The sequence below is a fragment of the Salvelinus namaycush genome, unplaced genomic scaffold (assembly GCF_016432855.1).
Source record: "Salvelinus namaycush isolate Seneca unplaced genomic scaffold, SaNama_1.0 Scaffold148, whole genome shotgun sequence".
Taxonomy (NCBI): Eukaryota; Metazoa; Chordata; class Actinopteri; order Salmoniformes; family Salmonidae; genus Salvelinus; species Salvelinus namaycush.
The window spans coordinates 60,383-78,648 of record NW_024058208.1 but is presented as its reverse complement, the minus strand read 5'-3'; the positions used below and the strand labels follow the sequence as shown (position 1 = coordinate 78,648).

Here is an 18,266-nt window from a genome sequence, read left to right as displayed (position 1 = left end):
TATTAGACTCCTGACTAACTGTTATTAAGGGATGATGATGATGGTGATTACCTATTAGACTCCTGACTAACTATTCTGTAGAAGTGATGATGATGTATGATTATGAAGCTTACCTATTATACCCTGACTAACATTCTGTTAGAAGTGATGATGATGATGTGATTACCTATTAGACTCCTGACTAACATTCTGTTAGAATGTGATGATGATGATGGTGATTACCTATTTGACTCTGACTAACATTCTGTTAGAAGTGATGATGATGATGAGATTACCTATTAGACCTCCTGACTAACATTCCTGTTAGAAGTGATGACGATGGTGATTACCTATTAGACTCCTGACAACATCTGTTAGAAGTGATGATGATGATGGTGATTACCTATTAGACTCTGACTAACATTCTGTTAGATGATGATGAGATGGTGATTACCTATTAGACTCCTGACTAACATTCTGTTAGAAGTGATGTGATGATGTGTGATTACCTATTAGACTCCTGACTAACATTCTGTTAGAAGTGATGATGATGATGGTGAATTACCTATTAGCGACTCCTGACTAACATTCTGTTAGAAGTGATGATGATGATGATTACCTATTAGACTCCTGACTAACATTCTGTTAGAGTGATGATGATGATTGAAGATTACCTTACTCCTGACTAACATTATGTTAGAAGTGATGATGATGATGAAATTACCTATTAGACTCCTGACTAACATTCTGTTAGAAGTGATGATGATTAGGTGATTACCTATTAGACTCCTGACTAACATTCTGTTAGAAGTGATGATGATGATGGTGATTACCTTTAGACTCCTGACTAACATTCGTTGAATGATGATGATGGTGATTACCTATTAGACTCCTGACTAACATTATGTTAGAAGTGATGATGATGATTACCTATTAGACTCCTGACTAACATTCTGTTAGAAGTGATGGTGATGAAGGTGATTACCTATTAGACTCCTGACTAACATTCTGTTAGAAGTGATGATGATGATGATTAACCTATCTGACTAACATTCTGTTAGAAGTGATGATGATGATGAAGATTACCTAGACTCCTGACTAACATTCTGTTAGAAGTGATGATGATGATGAAGATTACCTATTAGACTCCTGACTAACATTCTGTTAGAAGTGATGATGATGATGGTGATTACCTATTAGACTCCTGACTAACATTCTGTTAGAAGTGATGATGATGATGGTGATTACCTATTAGACTCCTGACTAACATTCTGTTATTAGTGATGATGACGATGGTGATTACCTATTAGACTCCTGACTAACATTCTGTTATTAGTGATGATGACGATGGTGATTACCTATTAGACTCCTGACTAACATTCTGTTAGAAGTGACGATGGTGATGGTGATTACCTATTAGACTCCTGACTAACATTCTGTTAGAAGTGATGATGAAGATGATTACCTATTAGACTCCTGACTAACATTATGTTATAAGTGATGATGATGATGGTGATTACCTATTAGACTCCTGACTAACATTCTGTTAGAAGTGACGATGGTGATGGTGATTACCTATTAGACTCCTGACTAACATTCTGTTAGAAGTGATGATGAAGATGATTACCTATTAGACTCCTGACTAACATTCTGTTAGAAGTGATGATGATGAAGATTACCTATTAGACTGACTAACATTCTGTTAGAAGTGATGATGACGATGGTGATTACCTATTAGACTCCTGACTAACATTCTGTTAGAAGTGATGATGATGAAGATTACCTATTAGACTCCTGTGGTCTCTAAACATGCTGTTGTGTTTCTCCTGCTCCTCACTCACTGACTTCCACTGGAGCTTCATACGGAAGTACTCATCCCTGAGGAAAGAGGATGAGAAGAGAGGGGGAATAAGTACTCATCCCTGAGGAAAGAGGATGAGAAGAGAGGGGGAATAAGTACTCATCCCTGAGGAAAGAGGATGAGAAGAGAGGATGAGAAAAGAGGGAATAAGTACTTATCCCTGAGGAAAGTAAAGGAGTGAGACGACAGGTAAATATTCACTTACATTAGGTGAGAGGGAAAAAAATCGATTTACATATCGCAATATTACTTGGACCATATATAGAGTACCTTGACTCCAAGTAAAAAATATATAATGTATCTATTTTTAGATTTTGCTAGGTAGTGTAGCTAGCGCTAGTTGCTTTACCTGTGCCAAAACACTGGTATTTGTCCTATAGCTTGTTCTCCATCTTCTTTTTAAAAGCCCAGTGCAGTCAAACTTGAGTTTCCCAGAATAATTGATATTGAGACAAAAAAAACAGTTGCATTGGACCTTTTAAATAGTGACCCAAGTGTTTTCAGTACTTATTTCCATGACTGATCAAAAAGACAATTAGTTAGCAATATGTTTGAACATCAAATCGCAAATATCGAATCATGTAATACATATAGAATCAGCACATAAGTATCGTGGTCTATCGTATCGTGATCAGTATCGAGTGATCATATCGTGATCTATCGATCATATGTGATCATATCGTGATCATATCGTGATCATATGTATCCTGAGGTCCCTGACAATTCCCAGCCCTCATTCAGGGTGTGTGACTGTGTACGTTTAAACAGAATGTATGGACCACTTCCTTCAGCTGGTTTTCAACATACCGGGTGCTGTGCTATGAGAACTAGTACTCTCTTCATACAGTGCTCTCACACATCTGAACAGCAACATTTGTTTTCAAACTGAAATGTATTAGTCATTTCTTAAATACAATCATATACTTGTAAATGTAAAGCTTACTGATTCATAAAACGTTGTGAGATCTCTCTACGAGCACAAAGACAACATGAAGTGAGAGTTGTTGGGTTTTCCTGTCCTAGTATTATATCAACAGTGCTGTTATGATCAGATCTGACAGAGAGCATGTGCCACCATGGAGGAGCTCCCAGTCTCCTAATGAGTAGGAGTGTCTCTTACGTTTTCCTCTCGGTCAGACGACTCCTCTCCTCCTGGGTGCTCTCCCAGGGGAAGTAGCCCAGCAGGAACTTCCATCCCTCCTTCCTCAACACATGACACAGACCCTAGGAGGGACGGAGAGACAGACAGAGGGATGGGGAGGGAGAGAGAGAAAGAAAGAGAGACGGACAGCTTTTATTTCCACAGTAAGTAACAAACAAAACAGGCCTAACAGAGCTATTCCAGTTTCAACTCAGCCTTCGACTTCCAAATGTTTGCGTCAGAGAGAGACGCGGTGTCGGGAGACAAACAATCTCTGAAACGCGGCTGACCCCACTTCTATATCCTCATTAGAGAGACTACAGAGGCCTCAGATACTGCCGTGTAATGCATGTTCTGCCTCAAGCCTCTCAAGACACAGCCACAGGCCATAATCCAAGCAAGTATGGATGAGCTACTGTAGCTAGCTGCTCTGTCAGGATCATGACAGTAATGTGGGGAGATTAAAAGCAACGATGGGTTTGTGCGTTGCTACATCTCCTAATTAACACCAGAGGGCGTTGTGTGTGGTGTGTGTGTGTGAGATACAGAGACTGTCCCGTTTGATCAGTGTGTTTCAGTGTGTTATATCCTGGTGTTTCAGTGTGGTTTATATCCTGCTGTATTTAGTTGGTTCCTGGTGTTTCAGTGTGTTATATCCTGGTCAGTGTACTTTGTTGTTCCCTTGGTTTCAGTGTGTTATATCCTGTGTTTAGTTTTGTTACATCCTGCTGTATTTAGTTGGTTCTGGTGTTTCAGTGTGTTATATCCTGGTGTTTCAGTGTGTTATTTGCTGTATTTAGTTGGTTCCTGGGGTTTTCAGTGTGTTATATCCTGGTGTTTCAGTGTGTTATATCAACCTGGGGTGTTTCGTGTGTTACTCTGCTGGTATTTAGTTGTGTTCCTGGTGTTTCAGTGTGTATATCCTGGTGTTTCGTGTGTTATATTCTGCTGTATTTAGTTGGTTCCTGGGGTTTCAGTGTGTTATATCCTGGTGTTTCAGTGTGTTATATCCTGGTTTTCAGTGTGTTACATCCTGCTGTATTTAGTTGTGTTCTGGGTTTCAGTGTGTTTATACCTGGTGTTTCAGTGTGTTGATATCCTGCTGTATTTAGTTGGTTCCTGGTTTCAGTGTGTTATATCCTGGTGTTTCAGTGTGTTAATCCTGCTGTATTTTAGTTGGTTCCTGTGGTTTCAGTGTGTTATATCCTGGTGTTTCAGTGTGTTATATCCTGCTGTAAATTTAGTTGGTTCATGGTGTTTTTCAGTGTGTTAGCATCCTGCTGTACTTTAGTTGGTTCCTGGTGTTCAGTGTTGTTACTATCCTGGTGTTTCAGTGTGTTATATCCTGTGTATTTAGTTGGTTCCTGGTGTTGTGTGTTCCTGAGGTGTTATTATGTATCCTGCTGTAATTTAGTTGGTTCCTGGTGTTTTCAGTGTTGTTAATCCTGCTGTATTTAGTTGGTTCCTGGTGTTTCAGTGTGGTTATATCCTGGTGTTTCAGTGTGTTATATCCTGGTGTTTTAGTTGGTTCCTGGTGTTTCAGTGTGTTATATCCTGCTGTATTTTAGTTGGTTCCTGCGTGTTTCAGTGTGTGTTATACCTGCTTGTTATTTAGTCTGGTTCCTGTGTTTCAGTGTGTTATATCCCTGCTGTATTTAGTTGGTTCCTGGTGTTTCAGTGTGTTATATCCTGCTGTATTTAGTTGGTTCCTGGTGTTTCAGTGTGTTTATCCTGCTGTTGTTATAGTTGGTTCCGGTGTTTCAGTGTGTTATATCCTGCGTATTTAGTTGTTCCTGGTGTTTCAGTGTGGTTTATATCTGGTGTTTCAGTGTGTTATATCCCTGTGTATTAGTTGGTTCCTGGTGTTCAGTGTGTTATATCGCTGTATTTAGTTGGTTCCTGGTGTTTCAGTGTGTTATATCCTGGGTGTTTTCAGTGTTGTTCTGTGTTTTCGTGGTTATAATCCTGGTTTTTTCAGTTGTATTCTGTGTTTCAGTGTGTTATATCCTTTCTTGTATTTAGTTGGTTCACTGTTGTTTCAGTGTGTTATATCCTGTTGTTTCCGTGTGTTATATCCTGTGTTTCAGTTGTGTTATATCCTGGTGTTTCAGTGTGTTATATCACTGTTGTTCAGTGGTGTTAATCCTGTTGTTTCAGTTGTGTTATATCCTGGTGTTCAGTGGTTCCTGGTGTTTCAGTGTGTTATATCCTGTGTTTCAGTGTGTTATATCCTGTTGTTTCAGTGTGTTATATCTGTTGTTTCAGTGTGTTATATCTGTGTTTCAGTGTGTATATCCTGCTGTATTTGTTGGTTCCTGGTGTTTCAGTGTGTTATATCCTGTGTGTTTTCAGTGTGTTTATCCTGGTGTTATCATCGTTGTTATATCCTGGTGTATTTGTTGGTTCCTGGTGTTTCAGTGTGTTATATCCTGCTGTATTTAGTGGTTCCTGGTGTTTCAGTGTGTTATATCCTGTTGTTTCAGTGTTTATTCCTGGTGTTTCCAGTGTGTTACATCCTGCTGTATTTAGTTGGTTCTGGTTGGTTCAGTGTGTTATATCCTGTTGTTTCAGTGTGTTATACTGCCTGTTGTTTAGTGGTTATCTCGTTGTTTCGTGTGTTATATCCTGTGTTTCAGTGTGTTATATCCTGTGTTTTCAGTGTGTCTATTTCCTGTTGTTTCAGGTGTTTTCCTGTGTGTTTCAGTGTGTTATTATCCTGGTGTATTCAGTGTGTTATATCCTGCTGTATTTAGTTGGTTCCTGGTGTTTGTTCAGTGTGTTTATATCCTGGTTGTTTCCAGTGTGTTATATCCTGGTGTTTCAGTGTGTTTTATATCCTGGTGTATTTAGTTGGTTCTGGTGTTTCAGTGTGTTATATCCTGTGATTTAGTGGTTCCTGGTGTTTTCAGTGTGTTATATCCGTGTGTTTCGTGTTTGTTATAATCCTGTGTGTTTCAGTGTGTTATATCCTGTGTGTAAATTTATGTTGGTTCCTGGTGTTTCCTGTGTTTACATCCTGCTGTATTTAGTTGTTCCTGGTGTTTCAGGTGTTATATCCTGGTGTTCAGTGTGTTATATCTGCTGTTTTTAGTTCGGTTTCACTGGGTTTCAGTGTGTTATATATCCTGGTGTTTCAGTGTGTTATATCCTGGTGTTTCAGTGTGTTACTCCTGCTGTATTTAGTTGGTTCCTGGGTTTCAGTGTTTATACCTGTGTTTCGTGTGTTATTATCCTGCTGTATTTAGTTGGTTCCTGGTTTCAGTGTGTTATATCCTGGTGTTTTCAGTTGTTACATCCTGCTGTATTTAGTTGTTTCGCTGGGTTTCAGTGTTTATATCCTGGTGTTTCAGTGTGTTATATCCTTGTGTTTCAGTGTGTTATATCCTGCTGTATTAGTTGGTTCCTGGTTTCAGTTTGTTATATCCGTGTGTTTACAGTGTGTTATATCCTGTGTGTTTCAGTGTGTTATACTCCCTGTTGTTTCAGTGTGTTATATCTCTGTGTTTCAGTGTGTTTTCCTGTGATTTATGAAAATTAGTCCTGGTTGTTTCAGTGTGTTATATCCTGTTGTTTCAGTGTGTTATATCCTGGGCTGTTTCAGTTGGTCGGTTTATCCTGGTTTGGATGTTAGTGTTGTGTTCTGGTTTCAGTGTGTTATATCCTGCTGTATTTATGTTCTGGTTTTCCTGGTATATGTCAGTGTGTTATATCTGCTGTTTGTTTCTTAGTGTGTTATATCCTGGTGTTCAGTGTGTTATATCCTGGTGTATTTAGTTGGTTCCTGGTGTTTCATGTGTTTATGATCTCTGTATTTACGTTTGGTTTCTGTTTCAGTGTGTTATATCCTGCTGTATTTAGTTGGTTCCTCGGTGTTTTCAGTGTGTTATATCCTGCTGTATTTAGTGGTTCCTGTGTTTAGTTTCAGTGTGTTATATCCTGTCCTGGTTTTCAGTGTGTTATATCCTGTGTTTCAGTGTGTTTATATCCTGGCTGTATTTAGTGGTTCCTGGTGTTTCAGTGTGTTATATCCTGCGTTTCAGTGTTACTGCTGTATTTGTTGTTCTGGTGTTTCAAGTGTGTATATCCTGGTGTTTCAGTGTGTTATATCCTGCTGTTTTAGTTGGTTCCTGTGTTTCAGTGTGTATATCCTGGCTGTATTTAGTTATGTTCCTGGTGGTTCAGTGTGTTTAATCCTGCTGTATTTAGTTGGTTCCTGTTGATTTCAGTGTGTTATATCCTGCTTGTTATTTAGTTTTGGTCCTGGGGGGTTATTGGGTTTTCAGTGTGTTATCTATTGTCCTGGTGTTTCAGTGTGTTATATCCTCTGCTGTAATTTAGCTGGTTCCTGGTGTTTCGTGTGTTTTATATCCTGCTGTTTGTTGGTCCTTGTGTTATATCCTGGTGTTTCAGTTAGTGTTTATATCCTGCTGTATTAGTGTGTTTCCTGGTGTTTACAATGTGTTTCAGTGTGTAATCCTGTTGTTTCAGTGTTAGTTTATTCCCTGGTGTAACACCAGGTATAACACACTGAAACACAGATAAACCACAAACACCAGGAACCAGCTAAATACAGCAGTATAACACCTGAAACACCAGATATAACACACTGAAACACCAGGAACCAACTAAATACAGGATATAACACACTGACACCAGGAACCACTAAATACAGCAGATATAACACACTGAAACACCAGGAACCACACTAAATACAGCAGGATATAACACACTGAAACACCAGGATATAACACACTGAAACACCAGGAACCAACTAAATACAGCAGGATATAACACACTGAAACACCAGGATATAACACACTGAAACACCAGGAACCAACTAAATACAGCAGGATATAACACACTGAAACACCAGGATATAACACACTGAAACAGCAGGATATAACACACTGAACACCAGGAACCACTAAATACAGCAGGATATAACACTGAACACCAGGACCAACTAATACAGCAGGATATAACACACTGAAACACCAGGAACCAACTAAATACAGCAGGATGTAACACACTGAACACCAGGAACCAACTAAATACACCAGGATATAACACACTGAAACACCAGGATATACACACTGAAACAACAGGATATAACACACTGAAACACCAGAACCAGCTAAATACAGCAGATATAACACACTGAAACACCAGGAACCAACTAAATACACCAGGATATAACACACTGAAACACCAGGATATAACACTGAAACAACAGGATATAACACACTGAAACACCAGGAACCAACTAAATACAGCAGGATATAACACACTGAAACACCAGGATATAACACACTGAAACAACAGGATATAACACACTGAAACAACAGGATATAACACACTGAAACAAAGATATACACACTGAAACACCAGGATATAACACACTGAAACACCAGGATATAACACACTGAAACACCAGGAACCAACTAAATACAGCAGGATATAACACACTGAAACACCAGGAACCAACTAAATACAGCAGGATATAACACACTGAAACACCAGGAACCAACTAAATACAGCAGGATATAACACACTGAAACACCAGGATATAACACACTGAAACACCAGGAACCAACTAAATACAGCAGGATATAACACACTGAAACACCAGGATATAACACACTGAAACACCAGGAACCAACTAAATACAGCAGGATATAACACACTGAAACACCAGGATATAACACACTGAAACAGCAGGATATAACACACTGAAACACCAGGAACCAACTAAATACAGCAGGATATAACACACTGAAACACCAGGAACCAACTAAATACAGCAGGATATAACACACTGAAACACCAGGAACCAACTAAATACAGCAGGATGTAACACACTGAAACACCAGGAACCAACTAAATACACCAGGATATAACACACTGAAACACCAGGATATAACACACTGAAACAACAGGATATAACACACTGAAACACCAGGAACCAGCTAAATACAGCAGGATATAACACACTGAAACACCAGGAACCAACTAAATACACCAGGATATAACACACTGAAACACCAGGATATAACACACTGAAACAACAGGATATAACACACTGAAACACCAGGAACCAACTAAATACAGCAGGATATAACACACTGAAACACCAGGATATAACACACTGAAACAACAGGATATAACACACTGAAACAACAGGATATAACACACTGAAACAACAGGATATAACACACTGAAACACCAGGATATAACACACTGAAACACCAGGATATAACACACTGAAACACCAGGATATAACACACTGAAACACCAGGAACCAACTAAATACACCAGGATATAACACACTGAAACACCAGGATATAACACACTGAAACACCAGGAACCAACTAAATACAGCAGGATGTAACACACTGAAACACCAGGATATAACACACTGAAACCCCAGGAACCAACTAAATACAGCAGGATATAACACACTGAAACACCAGGATATAACACACTGAAACCCCAGGAACCAACTAAATACAGCAGGATGTAACACACTGAAACACCAGGATATAACACACTGAAACACCAGGATATAACACACTGAAACCCCAGGAACCAACTAAATACAGCAGAATATAACACACTGAAACACCAGGATATAACACACTGAAACACCAGGAACCAACTAAATACAGCAGGATGTAACACACTGAAACACCAGGATATAACACTGAAACAGCAGGATATAACACACTGAAACACCAGGATATAACACACTGAAACACCAGGAACCAACTAAATACACCAGGATATAACACACTGAAACACCAGGATATAACACACTGAAACACCAGGAACCAACTAAATACAGCAGGATGTAACACACTGAAACACCAGGATATAACACACTGAAACCCCAGGAACCAACTAAATACAGCAGGATATAACACACTGAAACACCAGGATATAACACACTGAAACCCCAGGAACCAACTAAATACAGCAGGATGTAACACACTGAAACACCAGGATATAACACACTGAAACACCAGGATATAACACACTGAAACCCCAGGAACCAACTAAATACAGCAGAATATAACACACTGAAACACCAGGATATAACACACTGAAACACCAGGAACCAACTAAATACAGCAGGATGTAACACACTGAAACACCAGGATATAACACTGAAACAGCAGGATATAACACACTGAAACACCAGGAACCAACTAAATACAGCAGGATATAACACACTGAAACACCAGGATATAACACACTGAAACAGCAGGATATAACACACTGAAACACCAGGAACCAACTAAATACAGCAGGATATAACACACTGAAACACCAGGAACCAACTAAATACAGCAGGATATAACACACTGAAACACCAGGAACCAACTAAATACAGCAGGATGTAACACACTGAAACACCAGGAACCAACTAAATACACCAGGATATAACACACTGAAACACCAGGATATAACACACTGAAACAACAGGATATAACACACTGAAACACCAGGAACCAGCTAAATACAGCAGGATATAACACACTGAAACACCAGGAACCAACTAAATACACCAGGATATAACACACTGAAACACCAGGATATAACACACTGAAACAACAGGATATAACACACTGAAACACCAGGAACCAACTAAATACAGCAGGATATAACACACTGAAACACCAGGATATAACACACTGAAACAACAGGATATAACACACTGAAACAACAGGATATAACACACTGAAACAACAGGATATAACACACTGAAACAACAGGATATAACACACTGAAACACCAGGATATAACACACTGAAACACCAGGATATAACACACTGAAACACCAGGAACCAACTAAATACACCAGGATATAACACACTGAAACACCAGGATATAACACACTGAAACACCAGGAACCAACTAAATACAGCAGGATGTAACACACTGAAACACCAGGATATAACACACTGAAACCCCAGGAACCAACTAAATACAGCAGGATATAACACACTGAAACACCAGGATATAACACACTGAAACCCCAGGAACCAACTAAATACAGCAGGATGTAACACACTGAAACACCAGGATATAACACACTGAAACACCAGGATATAACACACTGAAACCCCAGGAACCAACTAAATACAGCAGAATATAACACACTGAAACACCAGGATATAACACACTGAAACACCAGGAACCAACTAAATACAGCAGGATGTAACACACTGAAACACCAGGATATAACACACAAACACCAGGATATAACACACTGAAACCCCAGGAACCAACTAAATACAGCAGAATATAACACACTGAAACACCAGGATATAACACACTGAAACACCAGGAACCAACTAAATACAGCAGGATGTAACACACTGAAACACCAGGAACCAACTAAATACACCAGGATATAACACACTGAAACACCAGGATATAACACACTGAAACAACAGGATATAACACACTGAAACACCAGGAACCAGCTAAATACAGCAGGATATAACACACTGAAACACCAGGAACCAACTAAATACACCAGGATATAACACACTGAAACACCAGGATATAACACACTGAAACAACAGGATATAACACACTGAAACACCAGGAACCAACTAAATACAGCAGGATATAACACACTGAAACACCAGGATATAACACACTGAAACAACAGGATATAACACACTGAAACAACAGGATATAACACACTGAAACAACAGGATATAACACACTGAAACAACAGGATATAACACACTGAAACACCAGGATATAACACACTGAAACAACAGGATATAACACACTGAAACACCAGGAACCAACTAAATACAGCAGGATATAACACACTGAAACACCAGGATATAACACACTGAAACAACAGGATATAACACACAAACACCAGGAACCAGCTAAATACAGCAGGATATAACACACTGAAACACCAGGAACCAACTAAATACACCAGGATATAACACACTGAAACACCAGGATATAACACACTGAAACACCAGGAACCAACTAAATACAGCAGGATGTAACACACTGAAACACCAGGATATAACACACTGAAACACCAGGATATAACACACTGAAACAACAGGATATAACACACTGAAACACCAGGAACCAGCTAAATACAGCAGGATATAACACACTGAAACACCAGGAACCAACTAAATACACCAGGATATAACACACTGAAACACCAGGATATAACACACTGAAACAACAGGATATAACACACTGAAACACCAGGAACCAACTAAATACAGCAGGATATAACACACTGAAACACCAGGATATAACACACTGAAACAACAGGATATAACACACTGAAACAACAGGATATAACACACTGAAACAACAGGATATAACACACTGAAACAACAGGATATAACACACTGAAACACCAGGATATAACACACTGAAACAACAGGAACCAACTAAATACAGCAGGATATAACACACTGAAACACCAGGATATAACACACTGAAACAACAGGATATAACACACAAACACCAGGAACCAGCTAAATACAGCAGGATATAACACACTGAAACACCAGGAACCAACTAAATACACCAGGATATAACACACTGAAACACCAGGATATAACACACTGAAACACCAGGAACCAACTAAATACAGCAGGATGTAACACACTGAAACACCAGGAACCAACTAAATACAGCAGGATATAACACACTGAAACACCAGGAACCAACTAAATACAGCAGGATATAACACACTGAAACACCAGGAACCAACTAAATACAGCAGGATATAACACACTGAAACACCAGGAACCAGCTAAATACAGCAGGATATAACACACTGAAACACCAGGAACCAACTAAATACAGCAGGATATAACACACTGAAACACCAGGAACCAACTAAATACACCAGGATATAACACACTGAAACACCAGGATATAACACACTGAAACACCAGGAACCAACTAAATACAGCAGGATGTAACACACTGAAACACCAGGAACCAGCTAAATACAGCAGGATATAACACACTGAAACACCAGGAACCAACTAAATACACCAGGATATAACACACTGAAACACCAGGATATAACACACTGAAACACCAGGAACCAACTAAATACAGCAGGATGTAACACACTGAAACACCAGGATATAACACACTGAAACCCCAGGAACCAACTAAATACAGCAGGATATAACACACTGAAACACCAGGATATAACACACTGAAACACATGATCAAACGGGACAGTCTCTGTATCTCACACACACACACCACACACACGCCCTCTGCTGTTAATTAAGAGAGTAGCAACAGCACAAACCCATCAGTGCTTTTAATTCCTACATATACTGTTCATCCTTGACAGAGCTAGCTACAGTAGCTCATCCATACTGCATTGTGAGTCTATGGCCTGTGGCTGTGGCCTTGAGCAGTGAGGCAGAACACTCATTAACGGCAGTATCTGAGGCCTCTGTAGTCTCTCTACATGAAGGATATAGAAGTGGGGGTCAGCCGCGTTTCAGAGATTGTTTTGTCTCCCGACACCGCGTCTCTCTCTGACGCAACAGTTGGAAGTCGAAGGCTGAGTTGAAACTGGAATAGCTCTGTTAGGCCTGTTTTGTTTGTTACTTACTGTGGAAATAAAAGCTGTCCGTCTCTCTTTCTTTCTCTCTCTCCCTCCCCATCCCTCTGTCTGTCTCTCCGTCCCTCCCCATCCCTCTGTCTGTCTCTCTCTCCCTCCCCATCCCTCTGTCTGTCTCTCCGTCCCTCCCCATCCCTCTGTCTGTCTCTCCGTCCCTCCTAGGGTCTGTGTCATGTGTTGAGGAAGGAGGGATGGAAGTTCCTGCTGGGCTACTTCCCCTGGGAGAGCACCCAGGAGGAGAGGAGTCGTCTGACCGAGAGGAAAACGTAAGAGACACTCCTACTCATTAGGAGACTGGGAGCTCCTCCATGGTTGGCACATGCTCTCTGTCAGATCTGCATCATAACAGCACTGTTGATATAATACTAGGACAGGAAAACCCAACAACTCTCACTTCATGTTGTCTTTGTGCTCGTAGAGAGATCTTCACAACGTTTTATGAATCAGTAAGCTTTACATTTACAAGTAATATGACTTGTATTTAAGAATGACTAATACATTTCAGTTTGAAAACAAATGTTGCTGTTCAGATGGTGTTGAGAGCACTGTATGAAGAGAGTACTAGTTCTCATAGCACAGCACCCGGTTATGTTGAAAACCAGCTGAAGGGAAGTGGTCCATACTATTCTGTTTAAACGTCACACAGTCAACACACCCTGAATGAGGGCTGGGAATTGTCAGGGACCTCACGATACGATATGATCACGATATGATCACGATATGATCACGATATGATCACGATACGATCACGATACGATATGACCACGATACTTATGTGCTGATTCTATATGTATTACGATTCGATATTTGCGATTTGATGTTCCAAACATATTGCTAACTAATTGTCTTTTTGATCAGTCATGGAAATAAGTACTGAAAACACATTGGGTCACTATTTAAAAGGTCCAATGCAACTGTTTTTTTTGTCTCAATATCAAATTATTTCTGGGAAACTCAAGTTTGACTGCACTGGGCTTTTAAAAAGAAGATGGAGAACAAGCTATAGGACAAAATACCAGTGTTTTGGCACAGGTAAAGCAAACTAGCGCTAGCTAACACTACCTAGCAAAATCTAAAAATAGATACATTTATATATTTTTTTACTTGGAGTCAAGGTATCTATAATATGGTCCAAAGTAATATTGCGATATGTAACTCGATTTTTTTCCCTCTCACCTAATGTAATGTGAAATATTTCCTGTCGTCTCACTCCTTTACTTTCCTCAGGGATAAGTACTTATTCCCTCTTTTCTCATCCTCTCTTCTCATCCTCTTTCCTCAGGGATGAGTACTTATTCCCCCTCTCTTCTCATCCTCTTTCCTCAGGGATGAGTACTTCCGTATGAAGCTCCAGTGGAAGTCAGTGAGTGAGGAGCAGGAGAAACACAACAGCATGTTTAGAGACCACAGGAGTCTAATAGGTAATCACCATCGTCATCATCACTAATAACAGAATGTTAGTCAGTCTAATAGGTAATCACCATCATCATCATCACTAATAACAGAATGTTAGTCAGTCTAATAGGTAATCATCTTCATCATCATCACTAATAACAGAATGTTAGTCAGGAGTCTAATAGGTAATCTTCATCATCATCACTTCTAACAGAATGTTAGTCAGGAGTCTAATAGGTAATCACCATCATCATCATCACTTATAACATAATGTTAGTCAGGAGTCTAATAGGTAATCATCTTCATCATCACTTCTAACAGAATGTTAGTCAGGAGTCTAATAGGTAATCACCTTCATCACCATCATCATCACTTCTAACAGAATGTTAGTCAGGAGTCTAATAGGTAATCACCATCATCATCATCATCACTTCTAACAGAATGTTAGTCAGGAGTCTAATAGGTAATCTTCATCATCATCACTTCTAACAGAATGTTAGTCAGGAGTCTAATAGGTAATCTTCATCATCATCACTTCTAACAGAATGTTAGTCAGGAGTCTAATAGGTAATCACCATCATCATCATCACTTCTAACAGAATGTTAGTCAGGAGTCTAATAGGTAATCACCATCGTCATCACTTCTAACAGAATGTTAGTCAGGAGTCTAATAGGTAATCACCATCATCATCATCACTTCTAACAGAATGTTAGTCAGGAGTCTAATAGGTAATCACCATCATCATCATCACTTATAACATGTTAGTCAGGAGTCTAATAGGTAATCTTCATCATCATCATCACTTCTAACAGAATGTTAGTCAGGAGTCTAGGTAATCTTCATCATCATCATCACTTCTAACAGAATGTTAGTCAGGAGTCTAATAGGTAATCATCATCATCATCACTTCTAACAGAATGTTAGTCAGGAGTCTAATAGGTAATCACCATCATCATCATCACTTCTAACAGAATGTTAGTCAGGAGTCTAATAGGTAATCTTCATCATCATCATCACTTCTAACAGAATGTTAGTCAGGAGTCTAATAGGTAATCACCATCATCATCATCACTTCTAACAGAATGTTAGTCAGGAGTCTAATAGGTAATCACCATCGTCATCACTTCTAACAGAATGTTAGTCAGGAGTCTAATAGGTAATCACCATCATCATCATCACTTCTAACAGAATGTTAGTCAGGAGTCTAATAGGTAATCACCATCATCATCATCACTTCTAACAGAATGTTAGTCAGGAGTCTAATAGGTAATCTTCATCATCATCACTTCTAACAGAATGTTAGTCAGGAGTCTAATAGGTAATCACCATCATCATCATCACTTATAACATGTTAGTCAGGAGTCTAATAGGTAATCACCATCATCATCACTTCTAACATAATGTTAGTCAAGAGTCTAATAGGTAATAATCATCACCTTCATCACTTCTAACAGAATGTTAGTCAGGAGTCTAATAGGTAATCATCATCATCATCACTTCTAACATAATGTTAGTCACCAGATAATAGCCTGGCCGTTAGACCATCAGCCAAAAGGCTTTCATCCCATGTAACATATCCTGCCATTGTGCCCTTGATCAAGGGACTTAACCCCCTACGATTCCTCTTCATCCAGGGGCGCTGCTGCTGACCCTTGGTCTCTGTCTGGGGTCTCTGTCTGGGGTTGTTGGGGAAGCCAGAAGACAGTTTTCCCTTCTAACCGATGGACAATAGTTGTATTCTATTTGATTCTATTGGTCTGACAGTAGGATGGTTACGTGGTTTGAACAATGGGCACTGTGGCAAACAGGATACCTTTCCAATATGTTAATGAGTTAGACTCCTTGTTCCAACAGCCTCAGTCAGCAACTTAACTCCCCCCCCACAGCCAGTGAAGAACAAAAGTTGGCCACATTTGTCCGGGTCTGAACCCCAAACTGCTCAGCAAAACCATTTGAAACAAAGTGTGACACCTTTCCTAGTTTAGCTACTTGAAGTCTGAGCTGAGACTGGAATCAATCAGGCTCCCATCGGATCAACCCCGTGTTTTATTTATTCAATATTCCATCAGCGTCGTCAGCCTGTAGAACCCAGCCCCGTGGCTGCGTCCCAAATGTCATCTTATACCCTGTGTATATAGTGCACTACTTTTGACCTGAGCCCTATGTGCACTAAATAGGCAGTAGGTTGTCATTTGGGACAGGGCCCATGTCAGCCAGGTAATGGGATCTCATCTCCTCCTGATCGTTGAGGAATGATCCATACTGGATCTGGCTGGCTCCTCAATGGACTTGGCATTTCTGTTCTCTCCGTCTCTTTATTCTCTCTCTCTCCCTCTCTGAGTCGCTCCCCCCTTCTATTCAAAGGATTGAAATTAGGCTCCGGTTGTAACAGGGTTAGAGTTGTGTGCTCTCTGTAAATGTCAGCTGAAATGAATATGGAAATGAGCGGTGGCTGGCACGGAGAAATGCTGAACTGTTGAAGTGCTGCTGGTTTCATTTCTGATTTCAACTCCTGGTAGTAAACTTTATGTCTGAGGACAATCGGGCAGACCAGACCAGTGGTGAAGTCGGGGCCTGTATTCATAAAGCGTCTCTGAGTTGGGAGTGCTGATCTACGATCAGGTTCCTTCTGTCCATGTCATCTGACCCTCCTATTCTTTATGAATACTGGTGGCTGTTAGTTCCCTCTACAGAGAAAGACCCTCCTATTCTTTATGAATACTGGTGGCTGTTAGTTCCCTCTACAGAGACAGACCCTCCTCTTCTTTATGAATACTGGTGGCTGTTAGTTCCCTCTACAGAGACAGACCCTCCTCTTCTTTATGAATACTGGTGGCTGTTAGTTCCCTCTACAGAGAAAGACCCTCCTCTTCTTTATGAATACTAGTGGCTGTTAGTTCCCTCTACAGAGAAAGACCCTCCTATTCTTTATGAATACTGGTAGCTGTTAGTTCCCTCTACAGAGAAAGACCCTCCTATTCTTTATGAATACTGGTGGCTGTTAGTTCCCTCTACAGAGACAGACCCTCCTATTCTTTATGAATACTGGTGGCTGTTAGTTCCCTCTACAGAGACAGACCCTCCTATTCTTTATGAATACTGGTGGCTGTTAGTTCCCTCTACAGAGACAGACCCTCCTATTCTTTATGAATACTGGTGGCTGTTAGTTCCCTCTACAGAGACAGAAGTAAACAGGACAGATAAACATAGTCAGTCAGTCACGATGGCTGGTGTAAATTCT

General features: G+C 39.9%; 2 protein-coding genes across 2 annotated transcripts in view; one reads left to right on the top strand and one right to left on the bottom strand.

Moving 5' to 3' along the window:
- LOC120036844 (TBC1 domain family member 15-like) overlaps nucleotides 1–3,371 on the bottom strand; it is a 31,422-nt gene extending 28,051 nt beyond the window's left edge. Inside the window, exons 1-3 of the mRNA XM_038983155.1 lie at nucleotides 3,303–3,371; nucleotides 2,961–3,064; nucleotides 1,763–1,857 (exon numbers count right to left, since the gene is read on the bottom strand). Coding sequence (XP_038839083.1) covers nucleotides 1,763–1,857; nucleotides 2,961–3,064; nucleotides 3,303–3,371 — 268 coding nt within the window. The remainder of the gene's footprint in view (nucleotides 1–1,762; nucleotides 1,858–2,960; nucleotides 3,065–3,302) is intronic.
- A 10,102-nt stretch (nucleotides 3,372–13,473) lies between these two features.
- The window catches only part of LOC120036843 (TBC1 domain family member 15-like), a 34,079-nt gene continuing 29,286 nt past the window's right edge, over nucleotides 13,474–18,266 (top strand). Inside the window, exons 1-3 of the mRNA XM_038983154.1 lie at nucleotides 13,474–13,494; nucleotides 13,792–13,895; nucleotides 14,956–15,050. Coding sequence (XP_038839082.1) covers nucleotides 13,474–13,494; nucleotides 13,792–13,895; nucleotides 14,956–15,050 — 220 coding nt within the window. The remainder of the gene's footprint in view (nucleotides 13,495–13,791; nucleotides 13,896–14,955; nucleotides 15,051–18,266) is intronic.